The 14,393-nt window shown below is 43.4% G+C and overlaps 1 protein-coding gene across 1 annotated transcript in view; it reads right to left on the bottom strand.

Moving 5' to 3' along the window:
- Positions 1–4,888: 4,888 nt before the first annotated feature.
- The window catches only part of LOC144146563 (uncharacterized), a 38,351-nt gene continuing 28,846 nt past the window's right edge, over positions 4,889–14,393 (bottom strand). Inside the window, exons 3-5 of the mRNA XM_077678506.1 lie at positions 7,354–7,409; positions 5,583–6,447; positions 4,889–5,025 (exon numbers count right to left, since the gene is read on the bottom strand). Of these exons, the coding sequence (XP_077534632.1) occupies positions 5,024–5,025; positions 5,583–6,447; positions 7,354–7,409 (923 nt within the window). The 3' untranslated portion in view covers positions 4,889–5,023. The remainder of the gene's footprint in view (positions 5,026–5,582; positions 6,448–7,353; positions 7,410–14,393) is intronic.

Genomic DNA, 14,393 nt, shown 5'->3' with positions numbered 1-14,393 from the left:
GACCACTAATAGTGTGAGTTTGCACAATTTCTGAGGAACTTTTTTTGGCAAACACTTCCTAATCACTTGCGCAGTAGGCGACAAACTGCGGTTCAAGAACGGTTTGTTCCTTATTGGTAACGTTCAAGGTACCGCGCCAAGTGAACCTGCAACGGAGAGAGAGAGAGAGAGATTAAACTTTATTGTTAGAAAAAGGGTTGCGATGGAGCTATTTCAGCTCAGTCGGAGTGGTTCCTTGTTCCCAGGTTCCCATATGCTTCCCAAGACTCCTGGCCCCTGTTGATCAGCCGAAGTTGGTCTTCTAGGGCGGGGCTGGTCAGCAAGATCTCCCATCGCTCATCCTCTATGCTGACGGAGTCAACAAGAATTGGGGGGGACTTGAGTTTTGTGCATTCTCCGATGGTGTGTTTCAGGGTGCCTGGTTTTGAGCATAGGGGACATTCTTTTGCGTATCTAATTGGGAACATGCCGTGATGCGGCGTACATCTTTCTTGAAAGGGCCAACGTATCAACGTTCAAAGTGCGTGGGACGTGCGAAGAATATTTATTGCTCGGTGCTGTACCTCGACTTTAAGAGAAATGGATAGGAACATCCCCCCGGCGCTATTAGAGCGTGGCTGGTTCTCCATATTCGTGGGTCGGTTTGGCCAAGATTCATGTACCTCGTCAAATATTTCACATATACGACCTTAGAGCAAGCAAATGCGTTAACGTAACAAATTATTTCAGTATTTGAGTATTTGATTTTTATTTCTTGGCTAAATCAAGGGGAGGCTGAACTAAAGGCGGACGTGGAGTGACAGACGCCTCATCCACCCGATTTACAGTGTACGTAGTAACAGGGCTGTTCACAAATTTTGTGCAGCTACGAGGAATGCACAATTCGCTTATAGTTACTTTTTTACTGTTAATTATTCATTTTTTTTCAATTGTGTGGAGAGGCTTTGTGATTTTTCTGGATTATTTTTATTTTATTGGTGGTATTCCTCAGATTTAGCGTTTTTCTAAATTATTTTCGACGACATAGCTTTATGATAATGACGTACTAATACACGTACTAATACTCATGTGTGTACTAATACAAGTATTAAGCAGGATAACTTTAGCGAAATACTCTCTTTGTATATAGTACAAGCCATTGCCCGCTTACTGCCGCCAACGACAGAAGGTGTGGGCGCCTCACACTCAGAAAATGTTTTTCGATTCTGTGCAAAACATTGGCTAATATGCGGTAAATTGCACTGACCAAGGGCTTTGAAACAAAGCCGAGACCTTTGTGACAATTTTCAGGGAAGCAGAAATGCCCTTAGTGAAGCCACAACTAGTATGATGTAAAACATTATGTCGACCTACGAACTCGCCCAACTTTCCATCCTGCCACAATTAGTTTTTTTTTTCAAAAGCCCTGTGGCCTGTTCGTGTGGGTTTCGATGGGAAATTAGTGAAGCTTGTGTTGTGGAGCTTAGTTCGCAATCCCAGTTGAATTTCGTATTCCGTGTTTTACAATTAATAATGCGCTTGAGCTACGGGCGACGCGCTGTACAGGAAGAGGGACGCTGGCAGGCAACTGCCACATGTTAGGCCTACGTCACGCTTTGAAGTAAAAGTCGCCAACCGGCAGCCGAAGCTGGAAACGAAATTGGTATAAACTTCTCCTAGGATATTTTTACGTAGCGACAGGACAGATGAGACAATCCATGTTTGATGGTGAAATAATGTATTTACACAGAGATGAGATCGACGTATTTACAGTATGTTAATATAGCGGTCTTAACATACTCCGCGTAGGCTGCATGCCTTCTACTCTATCGTCATCGCTGTCGGAGGTTTATCAGGCCAGCATGAGGCATTGTAGATCTAAGTCTTGTGGCAATATCCATGGATATCCCGACCACGTACTGTCGTCATTAATTGAAATACGAACAACGGTACGCGTGCTTTAGTATATGATCCTTATTCTAAGCGCGGTGCTGCGCATGCACAAAAAGAATAAGTTACCAGAAGCTTTCCCAGCCGTATGCCTGGTGTGCATGCACGGCGCGTCGCCAGGGAACGCACCATGTACTGGTAACCACGCGCACCGTTGTTTGTAATTCAATATATCACGATAGTTCATGCTCTTATTAGAGTAGTTTATCATCGGCCCCAACTCCACGCACGAACTCACACTTGACTCCCTGCTAAAAAGTAACAATTCTACTACGTTCGCAGCCAATGATAATCACGTATTGCTTATTGTCCGAACGTACTATATTCAAATTACATCCCTTTTTTAGCTATTTTATTTCAGCAACTAACTTCACCATCAGCCTTTTCTTCCTACAAACGCATGCTTAAAAATTTGAATTTATAATTTATAAAGGGTTGAATTGATTAATATTGTTTTCGTTATCTCTATTGCGCTGTTAATGTTCATTCCATTCTAAAATGGAATGGTTTTTAAAACACATGGTTATGATAGACCTTTTCACGAGTTTAGAATGGGAGGAGTCAAAAAGTCCCATGAGCCCCATTCTAAACTCGTGAAAAGGTCTATCATAACGACGTGTTTTAAAAATGCCCTGAACAAGTCTTGTTTTCATTCGATAGACGGAAGCTTTCGCAAACAGGTTGATCGGCTTGTGATAGCGGGGTACCCCAAGCAGCTGTTAGAATCAGTAGCGAAATAAATAATGCAGATCATAAAAAAAGAGGAAAAGGACAGCCAAGCAGCCGTAGAACGCAACAAAGGTGATAAACTAGATGTTATTCATTACATGCACCGGATAGCACACAATTTGAAAATGATAGAAAAAAGAGCTAGCGTAAAACTTGTAATTTCTGCTCCTATCAAGCTTCGCTCCATGTGTCCACAAGTTAGCAAAACCAAAAAAACAATGCAGTCTTGCTTTGTAAAGCACGGTAACCGTTTTGTAGAATGCGTCAGAGGCGTCGTCTATTTAGTTGCGCTGTCCTGTGCGAAAACTTACGCCAGCCAAACGGGACGATGCCTAAATTAATGATTAAAAGAACATAACTATAATGTACCTAAGGCGATTAATGACCATTTAGGTGTCCACTGTCGTGCTTGCTCCGGCTCTGCCCCAATCTTTAAAAAAACTCAAGTCATTGCAAAACACAAAGATAAAATAACTAGACAAATAATTGAAGCCACAGAAATACAGCGCCGAAAAGAAAAAAAAAATGTGTAAGTGTACCTTCGTTGTTCCTCTCGCAAAAGAGATTATTTTCTGTCCCACATTTAGTTCAGCACATATTTGTGGCACATGGAGTCGGGTGCAGCGTGTCGATCGGTTGGATTATCTCCAGCTTTCATGTTTTTTCTGCTCTTAAAGTTGGTTGTAAGTCAGCACTCGTGGTTGTCACTTTCTTCTTATTGTGTTTCGTCTGTGTTGCGCTGGTAGCCTCTTCGTAATCATGCACCAACTCGCCCAAGCTTCAACCCTAGCAAGCTTTATCCCTAGCGTCGCTCTCTCTAAGTGCCATTGGCCGATCAATATTTCTTTGAAGGTGCTGAGACCCCAGGTTTTCCGCCTTATATTCCGCTGCCAGAAGAATGCATTGGTTATATAGCAACCTTGTAGTCAAAACCAGACTTACAGCTAGAAATATCAGGCACATTATACAATGTAGCACTGTTTGCACTTATTCTGCTTTTAACATCTGCTTAACTATTACAATCAGTGCTTACAACGGGCCCAAGATAACTATGGTAAGGGACGTTTATTATTTTGTTACCTACCTTAAAAACGCATGGAACACATGGAGGTTTCACAGCTTGATTCTGCGGAAGAGATGCAGCGGCTCAACGGCAACATAAAACGAAAAAAAAATTGTAGCAGCGAGTTGTTTTCACAATAATGTTTTCAATTGATAAGAAAACAATTCGATTTTTTGAATGCTACAACTTGTTTGTAGTACGGCTGTCGTCCTGGAACCCGTGTTTTTATAGTCGAGTACTTCGATTCACCCGGCTGTAACCTAAGTACTCAGCCCGGGTGCTTACTAATAGAAGGGCTTAGATATGCTCTGAAGTAGACATTTTGCGTCCTTCCGCAACCAACTTGGAAATGTTACCTGTATGATGTTTTCCCCAACAAAGCGTTCTAAGAACGCCCGCGTGTAGATATAGTTAGCACTTGCTTAATCTGTATTCCCGTATCCCATCTTCTGTTTTTCTTCTGCAACTGGCGTATAAAAAACTGAGAATAACTACAAGAGTAATCTATACTGATGTCTGTAATGCATGACGTATTGGAAGAGTCTACATGTTTCGAGATTATTATACCTGGTTTTTTCTGTGTTGCTTTACCCGAAAGTCGTGTTAAAATTATTTGCGAATCATGAAAATTATGTACATTCTTCATTATCATAGTCACCATATTGTTATGGCTTATCAAGTCAGGCGTATTTACTCGACTGACATCACCAGTTTCACTGGCAATTGTTTTTTTCTCTCTTCTCTCTGTAGTTCTACACATATTTTTCACACCTCGATGCGTCCGAGCGTCTGAAGCAGATATTGGGAGCATTGGTGAGCTTAAGTTTCTTTTCTATTGAACGCTCTACCCTCTGAACTGTGCTCGGTATATATACCTTCAGAGGGTTGAGCCTACGTTTGAGAAACCGGGCATATACACATTCACATGGCTTTTTCAGTTTTTTTTCATGTTTCTTGTCTTTCGGTCTTTTCTCTTTTAAACATCGCTAATCACTATTTCTTCCAATTACATGTGTCTGTTGCTACTTGCTATGACGTGTTGCCAATTGCCTGGCACATGTGACCTACCGCGAGGAAACGCGAGGTGACGGGTTCAGCAAATTCACTCACGCCTGCGTTAATGAGGAGCCAAACGCTCCTGCAGGGCACAAAAAACGGGACGGCAGATAGCGAATTCGTATAATTTATTGCAGCATCTCTTTCGTGTAGCAGTTATGCCACTCAGAAGGAAAATGCTTTCGTAGAGGTTTGGGAAGCCTTCTTGACTTCCGTGGTTACTTCGTTTTCTCCCGGGAAAGGTGTTTCTGTAAAAAAGCACATCGAATTCATCATTTACTTATCCAAGTCGTACACAAACCTTCAATCTTGTATCATCAACTTCATTTACCCCAATAAATATTGCCTGTTGATACCAAACTGTGATCCATTAAAACCATCTTCTAGATGCCCACTGATTTCTGAAATAGCTTGATTCGGCATAAAAATACAAATAAGTTACTCAAGAAGGACAGTATAACCACGTTTGGCAAAAAGAGCGTATTTCTGCACGGTTACGATGTGCTAAAACGTAGTGCCAGTCACAAGACTGGGTATTCCACCGATACTTGTAAGACGATGTTAAAATTGAGGTGGAAATGGGGGACTCAAAGAAATCATGGCAAACATTATGTAGGCTGCCGGCTCGGCCAAGTTACAAGATCTGGAGCTGCGTAAAATCTGTTTAGACTTGCAGAAGAAATAGCAATGTATATCCGGTCAAAGGTTCACGGGCACTACGCCAGTGCTCTTTCTTTTGCTTGTTTCTTCGTTTCTTTGGTTTGTTTGTGTCTACGATATTTCATGAAAGTTACATAGTACTCACACTTCTTCTTGCGGAGGAGGGTGGTGTAGTCGAAGGGAGAGCCAAGGCCGTAGCCGTAGTTCAGACCGTAGGCGCCGAGACCATGGCCGAAACCGTAGTGGCCAACACCGTAGCCGAGGGAGCCAACACCGTAGCCGTAGACTGGAGCAGCGTGGGCGACGCCGTAGGAGGCGACGACTGGGGCAGCGTGGGCGACGGTGGCCACAGCTGGGGCGTGGTGGACGGTGGTGGTGGAGACAGCTGGGGCGGCGTGGACGGCAGTGGCGTAGGTGGCCACTGGGGCAGCGGCGTAGGTGGCCACTGGGGCAGCAACAGCGGTGGCCACTGGAGCGTGGTGGACGGTGGTGGTGGCAACAGCTGGGGCAGCGGCGTAGGTGGCGACTGGGGCAGCGACAGCGACTGGGGCTGGGCGGACGAAGCTGGTCACGGCTGGAGCAGCGTGGTAGGTGGCGACGCGGCTCACAACTGGGGCAGCAGCGTAGGTGGCAACTGGGGCAGCGGCATAGGTGGCGACTGGGGCAGCGGCGTAGGTGGCCACTGGGGCAGCGTGAGCGACGGTGGCCACGGCTGGGGCGTGGTGAACGGCGGTCACAGCTGGAGCAGCGTGGTAAGTGGACACGGTCTTGGTGACAGCAGGGGCAGCGACGGCGACGCTAGCGGCTGGGGCGTAGCTGTAGCCGAGGCCGAGACCAGAGTATCCGACACCGTGGGCCAGGCCGTAGTGGGACAGGCCGTATCCGGCGTAGCCGAGGCCACCATAGCCGAGGCCACCGTAGCCAAGGCCGTAGCCGAGGCCATAACCACCGAAGCCGGTGTAGCCAGCGAAGGCGCTGGTGGCCAGAGCCAGGACAATGCAGGCGCGGATCTGCGAAGTATTTTTGTTTCGTACAGGGATTGATGTCAAGTTTGGACCCGAAAAAATTTTTGTTGTGCTTGAGAGCCTACTGAGCGGGGTGTGCTGGCTTTTTCTTTCGGAGCGGTGGCTTCGTCCAAATGTAACAAAGCGAACGTTTGATTTCTGACTTTGGTTTTATGAAGAATTGAGGGGCTACATTTTCTAGAGCAACATACGTCTTGGCGGTTTTCTAAAAAAAGTGTTCTTCTCTGGTTCTTTTTCCTAGTGTGTGAGGATTTATTTGGTTGAGGTAATTTTGGTTGAGGTACGCATTGGGTTGAGGTACGTTTTTGACTACATCTTTTGAAAGGCCTGCGATGTAGGTAAAGCGCTTCCCGGAACTTCTGAATTGTGTGTTTCATACTCATTTTGGGCTACTTATAAATCGTTTGGGGAAATGCTAGTTGCGTCTTCAGCCTTCTATTCTGTAGGGGCCTGCATCCACGTATCAGAAACATCTTGCCAAAGCTGTCATTTTGGATGTTGTGCTAGTAACCAGCGCCAGTGCTTCTGCCAGACACCAGAGTTTTGAGGTAACATCAAGGCACCATGTGGGCGTAATGGCGTGAAGTGTATTTATTTTACGGACATTCTGCTGTCGAACTTTGGTCCCGGATTTTCATATTTACACCTGGATTTACGTTCCACTGTGAAAGAAGTGTCATCTTTGGGGTGCTTACGCAGTGAACTACACATAGGGTCCACCAAATTTCTGGAAGGTTTGCAGTTTGTAAGGGAAGGGTTCTGTAATTTCAAGAGGAACTTTCAGTGGGATTTTAGGAAAGCACCATACAAATATGTTGCAGGACCGTGCATGGTCTTTCTAGCTCTTTGCATAGTCCACACAAACTGAGAAACGTAAAGAGATATGCTCACCATGGTCTCTTCAGCTGCTGTTGGTCCAACTGCTGATTTCGCTACTGGGCGATTGCCTTTTTATACCGAGCTTTTATTCGGGGTGGGGCTCAACTTCGAAGCAATTAGATAAAGGTTATGGAAGGGGAGAAGCTAACATACGTAGCGAGCTGAATTTTAAAACGAAGTCGTGGGGTAAGTATTGCACGCAGCACCCCTTGAGCTTGTGTTGCATTATAAATAGGCTGTAAGACGATGCGATATCGTCCTAACATCAGGCATTCTCAAGAAATACGTATCCCGTATTCTGACCTTGACTGTTCGAAGTGTCGTCTTGGAGAATGCACTTTCCGTGGTTGACACTACCAGGATCTTGCTAGAATGCAGTTGAAAAAGAGACTGGAATAATAAATAAGGAAGCACAAAAATAAAACGAGCGAACATTTGCTGTGTTCGAAGGCTTCAATATGGCAGTCACGAAACCGTATTCTGGCCTGTAGCGGTATCGGAAATTCACCCGCCTCTTTCTCCAGGGTGGAATGCCCTTTTCAAGACTCTTCGATTCTTCGGAAAATAAAAGTGGATACACTTTGCCCCTATACTTGAGGTTTCGGTCATATAATGGAACCAGTGTGGAAGCTTTATGTACCTGAGTAATAATGCCGTTAAAAAAATCGCTTCCTTTTATAAGCCATGTGCAAAGGTTCAGCGTCGTACGCACTCAGTAATCAAACAATACATTCGAGTATGACACGAGGACAAAATGATTAGACAACGAAGTCTGAATGCTGGAAAAAGGCAAATGTTCTATACCGGTGATTACATATAATCTTGTCCGCAATGTTTTTGTTTATGGTGTAAGGGGTCTCAGTATGGATTACTTGACTTCAAAACTGAGCTGTAGTTACCGAACAGAGATTTTGTTTTAAAGTAGTTGTTCACTTCATGTTAGGAGCCTAACTTGGTAACAGATTGCAAACCAAAGGACTCCTTAACCACTCTTTCTCTGTAATAAAGGCGTCAATAGACATATGCGCGTTGCTTTAATAGAATGGAAAGGGTTCACCGGCAAGAGTATGACGTCAAGGGGAAACTTTTTCTTAAACAGTGTGGCTGGAATATTACGATTTTGTGCCGCCTTGCTTTTGTACCCGATGGATGTAAACCCATGATATTGTGCGGTAGAGCCCGAGAGCGCATAATGGAGGAATGAGGAGGAGGTGTGAGAACGAGGACAAGAGCCCGTTTATTCCCTCCTTGTCAGTTCCCATGTGGTGAATGTTGCAAGGACGCGGGATTTTGTCCGTAGCTTCACCTTCAGCATGATCGTAGAAGGAATTGAAAAAGAAACTGCTGGCTTTATCGTGGGGGCGACAGATGATGCATCAATATTGATGCAGAAATGTTAGTGGCCCTTGTCGTGGTAGCGGTCACGTTAGCAGTAGTGTCGGTTAGTGCTAACAAAGCGGGAGAGCTGGTTTGGCTCTATGGGCTACGAATGCGTATTTCTGGTCTTCAGTGATTTTGGCAGCGTCGAATGCCGTAACGATGCTGCTAGCCGCACCGGGGCGGCAGCACAAACTCAAGTGAGGCGCAATGTCCGCTGCATCACTTAATCATGGAGTCGCCAAAATTGAAATTCCATCTGTATCTTCCGGAGTGGTGGCTACGATATGATATTGATGAAATTCTCGGCTATTGTCTTCATTCCACTGGTTTGTCTTGTTCCTTGCAATATTGATATGGGGGAGTACAGGGTGCTGAAATGCCAGGCAGGCTCAAAACAAGCAAACCATCCCCATCTGGCGTAGCAAGCACTGCCGCTAGCAGAGCTGACCTCTCCAGCACACATTAAAAAGTTCTCTCTCTTTCCCTCTCTCTCTCTCTTTCTCTGTTACGGAATGGTGGGAGGCCCAATGTTTCTGAACCTGAGAAGCGAAATAATGAAAAGGTGGAACAGGAAGAATCGTCAAGGAATGCTGAAGTGGATTTGTCAAACTGCTGTTCCTGTCGGTAGTTCATAGACTAGCTCAAATAAACATACTTTTTATCATTGCTCTTAGGCCTAAAGCACTATACAACCTATAAATGCGGGAAGAAAGCAAATTATTGTGCGCCATTTGTGGAAGCAGGAACAACTACAGCAGTGGCGTATAACTGTGCGAACTTTTGGCGCTATTTGATTTGGCGGTGTCTAAATTTTGAAAGTTTTGTACATGAGTTTGCACTTGTGGGTGTGAATATTTTTTTAGTTAATGGAGAGCATTAGTTATATTTGCAACAAGCACATATACCGGAATATACTTATCGGGTTTGTTTTGATGGTAGCCAACATTGGTTTTCGTTTCGATTTCCTACAAAATAGTGCCTGTCATCCTATGTTATACTTGATCCTACATTCGTAATACCTCTTGAATCTGCATACTGCGCTCGTCCCAGGATGGTGGCTGCAGGACGGGTCGGATAACTGTGCCATCTCCGCCAAAGGCAAACAATTACGGTCAATTGCAAATCATGAGCCAAGGCCAACGCAATGACGAAACGCCCCCCGCGTCGTCAGAGATAGTCAACTACGACGCCTTTCGCTTTCACCTCTCGACTATCTGTCGGAAGGGCAGCATGTAGACCAGGCACACAGTCGGCAGATTGGGCTCTTTGTTGAAGCTGTTTCATATTGGCGGCGGAATTGAGTCGGCACTCGTTTTTGTCGTGTGCAGGCACTCTGCCGACTAGCTCGTCGAGTCATAAATGTTGTGGCGGAAAATCTTAAATGCGATAAATGAACACTGCATTAAAAAAATCGACTAACAAAACTTTCTGCGCCCTGTATTCGAACCTGCATAATGCGATGCAGTTTTCTGATTGCTCTCTACCAGGGAGAAATGAGAGCGGAGCGGTAGCTGCCGAAATTGCAGAATTATAAGCTCAAGACTTACGCATAAGTTTTAAATTGACTTCTTTTTTTTTGCATTACCGCGTTGCAAGCTGCTTAATAGAGTTTTTACTTAATATCGCTGTGCAGTAAGCATTTTCCTAGCACCCGCAATAGCTGACCACCAGCGACTCCATTCAGTCAAGCGGCAAATACGATCCCACATGTAATGTCGCCCTGAAGAAGGCTAGTTCACCCTGAACAAAAAGGGCTTCTTGTACATTTGTTTTTTGCTTTAAGGAAAAAACCTAGGCCGACGTAGTTCCTTACTACCTATATTAACTTCGATATGTCTTCTCCTACCTTTTTGTGGCCTTAAATATTCTACAAGGGTACTAGTCCTATACGTAAATGTTGCTTGCCACTCCAGTAAAGCCACTATTCCTCATAGAGGTTCATACTAATATATGCCAGAGGGAAATCTGTCGCTGCAGTTGCGGGCCGCCGTGGGCGGCGCCATCGCCGCTAGCGACGTTTCTCGCCTATTTGGCTTAGCTAGCCACAGGGCTTCTTTTTTGTCTCGAAGCAAAAACCAAAAAAAAGGGGTAACATTTCGTTCTTGTTCATCGTACATGAGGCTTCTACATAATCACTGACAAATTAATCTTCTGGAGGTTCAATTTCACACTAACAAAACAAATTTGATGAACATTCTACAGTAATATTCTTCCTTTTCTGCAGCCAGAGCCAACTTTTCAGCCTGTGCATGAGCCATACCAAGGACAAGGGGAACGTGCGTGCCCGGTACATGGTGGACCGATCGCCGAAGCGCGTCTCCCCTAGACGGTGGCGCCAGATTTTCCTCTAGTGTATATTAGTATGAAACTCTATGCTATACCTACGGCATATACGCTATTGTGGAGGTATTTTGACGGCATCGACTTCCGGGCACCAGTCTTGTCGGGCCTGAGCTTTCACAGCGCAACCGGAATGCTCCGACCTACGATACCCAACGCAAAATCTGGAAGGTAGTGAACGCTCTGACTGGCAAAAGTACAAGTAGTGGATGTATCGAAGAATTAACAGTAAACGATGAAGCTCTTGCAGGAAAGAGATTAGCCGATGCTTTCAACGCCCACTTTATAAATGCGGGCTCGTACGAAAGACCTAGCATTAGCGCAGACAACGCGTTAACAGAGGGCCCCCGTGTGCCTGAGTCCATCTTTGTGCTACCAACAGACGCTGTTGAGTTTGCAAATTTAATCCGCAAGCTTAAAACCAATGTAGCATCTGGCATAGATGAAATAGGGCCCGCCGAGTTAAAACTGATATCACCATTGATATGCGAAGTTTTATCCTTCATTATTAACCTCACCTTGACCTTAGGCATTTTTCCCAGACATTTAAAACTGGCTAAAGTCACTGCTATATTCAAAGGTGGTGACCGTAACAACCTGTCGAACTATTGTCCCATATCGATGATTCCAACTCTATCTAAAATATTCGAAGGCGTAATCCATGAGAGACTCACTTCTTTTTTCGACAAGCACCAAATAATAGCAACCAACCAATACGGCCTCCAAAAGCATAGGTCAACTGAGCAAGCTCTGGCATATATCAAGGAAAAGATAATCGTAAATATGGAAAACAGAAAATACACACTCGGTCTTTTCTTAGATATTCAAAAGGCATTTGATTCAATAAATTTTGATTTGCTGTTAAAAAAATTATCTAGCTGTGGAATTCGTGGGATCGCATTACAAATTCTTGAAAACTACTTGCATGATCGATATCAAATAGTTGGCATCAATGACATAATATCTGCCGAAATGAAATTAAACCAAGGTGTCCCACAAGGATCCCTACTTGGCCCGTTATTATTTCTTGTGTACATAAATGATATTGTTAAAATACCAGGTTCTTCTAATATTATTATGTATGCAGATGACACGAATATTTTTTTCTCATCAAACAGTTTAACATTTCTGGAATCTATTGTAAACGAATATCTGGTGCATCTTTCAAACTGGTTACAACAAAACAAGCTGCGATTAAATGCCACAAACACAACCTATATAATTTTCCGCCCAATCAATAAGCCCTTAAACGAAGATATCATTCTCAAATACAAAGGTCATCTTATTGCACGAGTACATGAGCAAAATTTCCTTGGTGTTCGGTTCCAAGAACAGTTAAACTGGTCAGTACACGTAAATAATTTAGTTGCGGCTCTGGCACGAACAGTTGGATGCCTTTATAAAATATCACACTTAGTACCGCTATGGCTAAAAAGAAACATGTATTATTCTCTATTCTATTCGAAACTAACGTACGGAATCTTGGTGTGGGGAACAACCTCACAAAATAATTACAATAAGCTTGTTGTCCTTCAAAAAAAGATATTACGGTGTTTCGAAAATTTTCAAGGGAAATTCCAAGACCTCTCAACTTCACCTTTGTTTTCAAAACACTCAATACTTAGAGCTGACCAGCTGTATTACTTTAGACTTCTGCAGATGGTACACAAAAACACGTTATATGTAGACCCAGCAAACCACGTTACGTCGTGCAGATATCCCGGAGACGTCAGCAATAGACATTGCAGACGTCCAGGAGACGTACTGTTGGGGTCAGAGTTACATATAATCAACGTCCCCACAACTGCAAAAAACCCATCCAAATAACACGGAGGATCACGTACTGTAGACGTCTCATGGTACTTTTATACGCCGTTTGCGGGACGTTACCTTAGTGGTACGTCGTATGGATATTGTAGTGGTACGCATGCAAGACGTTTATAGACGTATCTTCTACATTCTTTTTCTGTCTTCGGCACAAGCATTAGTTTGTTATATTCATGACTAGTGTACGTTAGTATGATATTGTAGAGATGAACCTGTATAATGGAAATTTACATTCTTTATACAATATCTGGATGTTTTGCCAGCCCCCTTTTCAAGGCTGCCTACGTGTTGTAGGCAATAATATTTCAAATACATGTCTTACTAGCTATTCAGCACTGTTTGCTGTTACTTGTCACCTGGTTTCTAGAATAATGTTTCCACTTTTGAAGTGCTGCATACTGCATGAAGTCTTATATGTGAAGTAACAAGCTGACCACACACTCTTGCCGAAGCACACGAAGCACTGCTCTAAACAAGAAATGTCGCATCGAAAACAAGTGGCAGTAAGTAACAGCAAACCAGTCCTGATCAGCACAAGTGACGTTGACACTAAGGCAACAACAGTAGCGTCATCGAATTGTACCACCAGCATGGCTGTACAGGCCTTCTGCAAATAAACTATCAGGGAAACAATTCAATAATTAAACTTTAAAATGACAGTCTTGCCAACCTAGATGTAAGTAAGTGCAGCTGGGTAGTAAGAAAGCTTTCAATGCACACATAAAACACAAGAGTTCAGTAACACAGTTTATGTTGACTTCACAAAATTATGTAATATGCTTTCGCAACACAACCACTTTATTTTGATTCCTATTTGCCCTGGCTCACAGGGTACACATTGTATATTTGCAAGAATAGTAAAAATATTCATGACAAATTAAATAAGTCAAACACAGCAAAAAGGTTGACAAAAATAAAAAAAGCAAACATGTAAACCCAGCGTACAAGCACAAGATAGTTATGCAACTTGAAGTATCTCACATTAAGTGAAATGGGTGAAAAACAGCAGTGTGGAAAAAAAACAGTGTGGAAACAAAAAAATGATTGAATGGTGATTACAAAAACAAAGCAAATTTACGGAACTAAATAGTTCAAATCTAGTGAACAATTTGTGGAACAATACACCAAAAGCACCTTGGAAACACAACCGTGGTGTTGAGTGGTGGGTGTAAGTGCCATACAAATTTGAGATACTTTAAACAAACCAACAACTAGGGAAATGGTTATAGACACTAGAAAAGGTGAGTATACAGAAATGAGTGTACGGCGGTTACAAGAGCAGTAGTAATTTACGTGATGAAATAATTCACACTTAGCGAAATGGCAGGACAACAGTAAAACAACAAAAAACTTTAGCAACAACTTATTCAAGTCTGGATAGGAAAAGAATACAATGTTACACTATTTCAATATTTCACACAAAGTGATATGATTTGGCAACAAACGAAAAAACGGGGAACACGGAAATGATTGAATAATATTTACAAGACAGATATACACAACTA

The sequence above is a fragment of the Haemaphysalis longicornis genome, unplaced genomic scaffold, assembly GCF_048455015.1.
Source record: "Haemaphysalis longicornis isolate Haplotype H1 unplaced genomic scaffold, Haemaphysalis longicornis Haplotype H1 scaffold_7, whole genome shotgun sequence".
NCBI lineage: Eukaryota > Metazoa > Arthropoda > Arachnida > Ixodida > Ixodidae > Haemaphysalis > Haemaphysalis longicornis.
This window is presented reverse-complemented; position numbering and strand designations above follow the sequence as displayed.